Here is a 7,046-nt window from a genome sequence, read left to right as displayed (position 1 = left end):
AAGGCTAATTCAAATATGGTAATGGTGGTTTAGGTAAGGAGGTTGATTTTAATTAATGTTAATGGTCTTGGTAAAGAGACTGATTTCTAAAATATGTGATGACGTGATGGTAAATATATCGATATATACACGTGTGTATATTTTTTTATTTTTGAAACCATGTTGATGTATATGTTTAAATGTGTCCTGGTTGAAATAGGTGGCTGATAATTTTTTTGCAGATGTGTGAATAACTCCAGGGTAATGTGCTTAGCTTATCTTAGAAACGGGACAACTCATATATGATTTATTGTATTTTGTTAATGCATTAACAACTAAGTGTGTGTGGCAACACATAGCAACACTTAATGGCAGTAAAAGAAAGCATGTATTGTGGCATGGCGCAGTAGGATATGGAAAAAGTCCATCATGAACAAGAAAGAGGGACATCCCTCCAAAGGAAAAAAACCTTAAAGAATTTGGAGGTCGATCTCATGGAATTGGAAGATGAGAAAAAGATATTCAAGATAGAAATTAGGAAGCTCGCTAGGAAACATCAAGAACTAGCTGAGTGGAACTCTGAACTACACAAGAAATTACAAGAATTGACATCTCAAATTGAATTCTCCAAAAGGGAAGATCATATTTACCGGAAGAGGCCTTATGAGGCTCTAAAGGAAAAGAAAATATATCCATGTTTTCATTTTAAAGTGGAACACATAAGAAAGGATTGTCCCGAGAAGAAAAAAAAAAGGAGGAAAACCCTTGCAAGCCCCAGGAATATGTAACAGTAATGCAAGATGTCAAGAAATAGAAGGGAGCATTCCCTAAAACTCCTTGAAAGATGAAAACATACATTGGAAAATACTTGCATGTATGCTATTTTGGGTAATGTAAGACTTCAAGGTTGTTGTGAGCCTTGTAAGGAAGTCTTCAACTGATTTTGGCGTGTGAATATACATATACATACGTGCACTTATATAATGGTTGAAAGTGTCATGAACACTGAAATGATGGGGATTAAATTCAGCTCAGGGACTATTGTATTTTAACACTAATCTATTGTGGCTTTAATTTATTAAATTTATGGATTGATATCATTTTGATTGTACATTTTTGCATGGCCATGTTGTTTTGTACATTTGTGAATGGCTATGTGTAACCATTTTAGTTATGCACTCAAAACTGAATTTGCATCTTAAGAGATTTGATCTCTCTACCCTTGGTAGATCTAGAGTTTGATGGATCTCTCTTGGTGTAAACCAAGGATTGAAGGTTCAAATGTCCCGTTAGTCAAATCAATATACTGCTAAATTGGTTGAAGTTTTCCTTACCTCTAATTTCTTCTTCTTTGAAGGGGAATTCTATGAACAAACATGTGGTGTTTTGATGTGCTCGCCCCTTTTGCCTGTTGTAGCTAATCTATTCATGGAGGACTTTGAATCCAAAGCTTTGTCCTCAACTCAATACAATCCAAAGAGTTGGAAGATATTTCTGGATGACACCTGCGTCGTCTGGCCTCCAAAGATTTGGAAGAGATTTGTGGATGACACCTGCATCATCTGGCCTCATGGTCGGGATAAGTTGGATATCTCTCTCCATCATCTTAATAATCAATCTAGCTCCATAAAGGTTACTATGGAATGAGAAATCAATAGGAGCCTGCCTTTTGTTGATGTCCTTATTTCAAAGAAGGATGATGGATCATTCTCCCACCAAGTCTTTTGGAAGAAAAATCACACAAAGTAGTATCTTCATGCTAAGTCTCTTCATTTACCTGCTCAAAGTTGGGTGTTCTCAAGACTTTGTCAACTCGTGCGTTCATCGTGTCTTATGAAAGTTATATTGAAGATGAGAAAACCCATCTCCTCAAGGTTTTCAAAAATAATGGTTATAATAAGCTCCAATGTCTTAGGGCTTTCCTTAAAGCTGGCAAGCGTTCCAAGACTAAAAAAGAACCCAATGATCATTTTTATAGGGTACACCTTCCTTTTATACAAGGGACCACTTAGAAGATTGCAAGAATCCTAAGAAAGAACAAGGTTCCCTCAACCTTAATGCCCCTTAACACTATTCAAAGTTCTCTAAGATCTGTAAAAGACTCGATGGACCCTAAGAATATGAAAGGTGTTTATGTAATCCCTTGTTCATGTGGAACACCCAATCTGGGTGAAACTGACCGCCCAATAAATCCAAACATTCAGAAACATGTCATGGACATCAAAAAAGGGAGGATCCACTCCTCAGTATTAGCAAAAAATGCAGAAAAGACAAAACACCACATCTGCATTGAAGATGCCTCAGTGATTGCGAAGATAGATCATTTCCATCCCTATAAGTTTCGGGAAGCTATAGAGATTGAAAGGAGGCCAAACAGTCTAAATAGAGACAATGGCTGGAAAATATTTTCCAATTGTTGGATCCGTGCCATTTCTTCTTAAGTTTATATATATATATATATATATATATATATATATATATATATATATATATAATTTCTTAATTTTTCTTATTTACTTGTATTTTACCTTGACTACTAATAATCCATTAATTATTTTTTCCTTATTATTTCATTTTTTTAGTTAATTTATTATTATTATTATTATTTATTTATTTATTTATTATTTTATTTTTTACTTTTTTAACTTTCACCATTTATTATTTTTAAGTTTTTAGATTTAATTGTTTTGATTATTTAGGTTTGATCCAAATATTTTTATTTAAGTTTTGAGTACTTATTATTTTTATTTATTTTTAAGTTCTTAGAACTAATTTATTTTGATTATTTATGTTTGACCAGATTTTTTTTATTAGATTATTATATTAGTTTTATTAATTGTTTTATTGTTTTGATTATTTAGGTTTGATGTAAATATTAGTTTTATTTTTATCTTTAAATATTATTTTCTTTAATTCAATATTAACAATTTATTTTAAAATATTATCTATTTAGTCAAATCTAACTGTTTTCTTTATATGAAAATATTATTTATTTAGTCAAATCATGTTCTTCATATTGTCTTCACCACTAACCACACAAGATGGTTAGAAACGCCTAGACAAAACTATCATGATGTCAGTTTTATTGAAAGTTTTCTTACCTTTCATGTAAAAAAATAATAATTTAAAATAATAAAGAGAAAAAAATTGTAACAACTAATATTAAGTATAAAAATAAAAAATATAATATATATATATATATATATATATATATATATATATATATATATATATATATATATATATACCAACCACTATTTCTTCTATGGAAGGGAATCAAGGGATTTGAACCTCGAACCTCTTTACACACAATACTTCATTTTCATGGCCATTGTCAATTAAAACATAATGGACAATTAATATTTCACAGTTTATTTAATTTTTTTTTTATATGTAGAATAAAAACTTTTAGAAAATTGTAATTTTCAAAAATTTGACTACCATTATTACATGAAATATAACTATTTCATAAATGCTACAAATGAGCTTGTTACAACATGTCTATGATACTCAAACAAAACAATTTGTTCATCAAAATACTAAAATTAAAAAATAACTAAAAAAATATTATATTTAATTTAAAAAATAATAATTTTTGATATATTAAAAATATCCAATTACAAATACGAAATACAAAATAGAAATAAATAAACTATCTTGGAAAACATTTTCAAAATATAAGTCAAAATAATTTTGATATATGAGAATACGCCAAAGATCTGTAGATCAACCAGAACATTGGTATGAAAGCATGCAATCACCAATATCATATTTTATAAAAGGTTTTCTAATCATTTCTAAGGATTTGACAAACAGCTACGGCTGTGCAGATGAGTCTGGACAGGCGCTTCCTGAGTTAAATCATCGGTGAAGTGCGTTGGCCTGAGGATTTTGGACATCGCATGGACTGGAGTACCCAAGTTGACCAGAGAGCCTCCTACAGCCACAGCAGGGGATGCAATGAAGTTGGGATCTGCCTTTCTCGAAGCCACAGACTCGTGCATGATTGATAGATAATTATCCAGCTGATTTCGATAATCCTGTGCCAGACCCATATCGTTAGACAATGAAGTCAAGTGTTGGAAGCTGCCGGGCGCTAAATGTGCAGACTCCAACTTCATTCCTGGCCGATCAGACCGGTTATCTGTGAGGTCAATAGTGATTGACGGACTTGTCGATAATCTGGTCATGGCCGTTGAAAAAGGGATAGGCTGGTTCTCTGCTACGAAATTTGTTATGTTGAGTTCCTCGTTACTGATCTGGTTGTAGGAGGCGTGCATGGCAGCGGTAGCCAGAGCACTCAAAGAATGAGTGTGATCGCCTTTGTAGGTTGTTATTACGATCGCAGGGTCTTGGGCGCATGTCTGAACCTGCTCATAATCCGCCATTATTTCACATGCATGTATTAGTCGGTTGCATGTATTCAGTTAAGAACAGTATTGATAACAGATTTCTTCTGGGAAAGACACAAGGTCGAACCTGTTTCTTAACTGGGCAACCTGGGGCCATAACACATCTGTAATAAGATCTCGGTCGTGCATTGTTTTTGGTCATCTTTTCCCCATATTTTCGCCATTGGCAGCCATCGTTTATCTGATAAGACTACATTAAATTAGTTACTTATAGATTATAGGAAAACAATAACATATGTTTTTCCTAGAATTGGCTTCTACAAACAAGCAATGGCCTGCAATTTACAAACCTGGAAATCACACAAGTAACCAATCCTTCCGAAACTTCTCTATTATTGACCTCTATTGGATTCTACGCGATTCATTATGTGAATGACAATTTATCCCTATATTCCAGGAATCCATATCCATATAAGTTTGGACAAATATTCCGCCGCCCGCGAATCCTTTATCGACATAAAATTGGGAAGTATATCCCATCTAAACTCAGGGTTTGAATGCCAAGTTCCGTCATGCATATAATACCTACCCCGCGTTAGACGGGATTGGGCTTCAGCATATAGATTGTGCATAACAGGAAAGCAAGAATTTTATTATTACCAGGGACGCCTCAGATCTTGTGTGCGCGGACACGATTCTTTTGGCCGCAGCTACGGTGTGATGGCCAGAGCCCTTGGTCATCACCTGGAGCTTCTTTTTCGGCGACTCCTCCGTGTGTTCAATGAATGAATCGATCATCCCATTCGTGTGATGGCCAGAGCCCTTGGGCATCACCTTGAGCTTCTTTTTCGGCGACTCCTCCGTCTGCTCAATGAATGAATCGATCATCCCATTCTTCCTCTTTTTTGAAAGCAGCTGCCGATCTTCCATAAACTTCGCATTCTTCTCCACATTTTCTCTGCTTTGTTCACGATCACCCTTATAGTGAGCAGATTGGTGTGAAACTGGGCTGCTGGAGTCGACATTAATAGACCTTCGCCACAGTTTGTCTTCGCTTGGGTTATCTCCATTGAATAACTATGAAATTAGAAGGCAAACCATGTTAAGAAATTTTGAGATAACCCTAATAATCCCGAAATGAAATTAGCTTCCAAAACAGTACGATATACCTGGCTCCCATCAACGCCATTCCCCTGTTGCAACATAGGCCTGATATACTCCTGCAGGTGGTTATATCTATAACACGCGCAATTCAACATAGATTTGAGCTTCTGATTCTCCTCGTTTATTCGATTTATCTGGGCCATAAGTACCGTGATCTGCACGAGTGATGCAATATATAAGAAAAGGGATAGCGTGACAACATGAATAAACAAACAGAGAAGACCATATCTGTGAAAACTCCCTGAAAATACCTTATTCTTGTGAGCTTCCATCTCATCTCATCTCATCTTCAATTTTCAGAAACTGCCCGCGAATTTAATTTAATAGGGAAGCATGGTGCGATGGTTTTGGCAATCCCAATTAATTTGGTAACTGCATTCTTCGCATTGACTTAGGGAGTTGTTTTCTTCGAGTCGTGTGCGCGTACGAAACTTTCGTGAGACTTCAATAAAGCAGAGCCATTTGGTCAGAAGAACCTTCCTTGCATGCTGAATGCGGCTGGATGGTGTTGTGACTCGTGTAAAGTAAAAGGGATACACCCAAATACAAAGATTAAGAAGAAGCGAAGTATGTGTGTCTGTCATTCCTATTCAAACCATTTTGCGATCGTGCAGTCAATTGGAGGCCTTAGGTCAATCTGGGAGTTATAAGTGACCTTCCTCGCATGTGGAATGTGGGCGCATCGTGACTCGTGTATGTTACGAAGGAGACAGCAAAACAGAAAGCAACATTTATCACTTCTTACTTTCATCACCTGTCATTATTAGACGACTTCACATAATTAACGGAGCCGTGCACAATACTCTCTAGCATCTTTAACGATCACAAAAAATGGTTATGGTTGAGAATAGAAGCATCTCAGCCCTTGTCGTTGAAATGAGAGATCAATTGCACTCTCTAGCATCTTTAACCATCTCAAAAAACAGTATGTGATAAGACAATCAATGGTTGAGAATAGAAGCATCTCAGCCCTTGTCGTTGAATATGAGAGATCAATTGCTCTTCGAGATGAGGCCGAAATATTCGTTTAATCGTATTGTATATTGCATTTTTCCTTTCTCATAAATTTCAAACTAAGAGTTTAAAGGAACGAGTCTGAGAAAAAGATAATCTCCTTTGGAGTCGGAACCGATAAAAGTGGAAGGTTGGTCAGCTGGCTCACATCTATTTTCATTTAAATTAGGAATTGCATTATATGATGCAATGGTAACCTCATAAAGTCAGAGTGTAAGAAAGAGTTCCATACAATGGAAGTTAAAATTTTATGTATAATTTAATTTATTTGAGCAGTTTATGTTCCAAAATTTTAGGAAATTTAAATTTTACAAAATATAGTTATATCATGATTATAATTGCAAAAATTTTGAAATTTAAATTTTGTATAATATAGTTAGATCTTGGATTATAATTGTAAGATAGATTCATTATTAAAATTATCATTTGTAGAATTAATAGACTATTTTATTGAATGATTCATCATTTCAATATACATGATTTATTTTAAATTTGAATGGATAATATCAATATAGATTTTGTGGCAAGTTTTAATGA

General features: G+C 34.5%; 1 protein-coding gene across 1 annotated transcript; it reads right to left on the bottom strand.

Moving 5' to 3' along the window:
- Positions 1-3,776: 3,776 nt before the first annotated feature.
- On the bottom strand, positions 3,777-5,767 carry LOC149265904 (putative WRKY transcription factor 36). The gene is made up of 5 exons (XM_089406402.1): positions 5,747-5,767; positions 5,501-5,650; positions 4,992-5,408; positions 4,459-4,572; positions 3,777-4,349 (listed from the first exon to the last, which is right to left on the bottom strand). Exons 1-5 carry the CDS (start codon positions 5,765-5,767, stop codon positions 3,777-3,779), a joined length of 1,275 nt encoding a protein of 424 aa, XP_089262528.1.
- Between the last annotated feature and the right edge of the window lie 1,279 nt (positions 5,768-7,046).

This window comes from Pinus tabuliformis, chromosome 6, assembly GCF_031772625.1.
Source record: "Pinus tabuliformis cultivar Carrire ecotype Pingquan chromosome 6, CPIR1, whole genome shotgun sequence".
NCBI classification, from domain to species: Eukaryota; Viridiplantae; Streptophyta; class Pinopsida; order Pinales; family Pinaceae; genus Pinus; species Pinus tabuliformis.
Note: the sequence above shows the minus strand (reverse complement) of the source record. Positions and strands in the feature narration are given on the sequence as shown.

Coding starts and splice junctions, on each gene's coding strand:
- LOC149265904 (XM_089406402.1), bottom strand. CDS start 5,767: ATGGAAGCTCACAAGAATAAG. Junction 5,651..5,746: donor TGGAAGCTCACAAGAATAAG/GTATTTTCAGGG, acceptor TCACTCGTGCAG/ATCACGGTACTTATGGCCCA. Junction 4,350..4,458: donor GTTGCCCAGTTAAGAAACAG/GTTCGACCTTGT, acceptor GATTATGAGCAG/GTTCAGACATGCGCCCAAGA.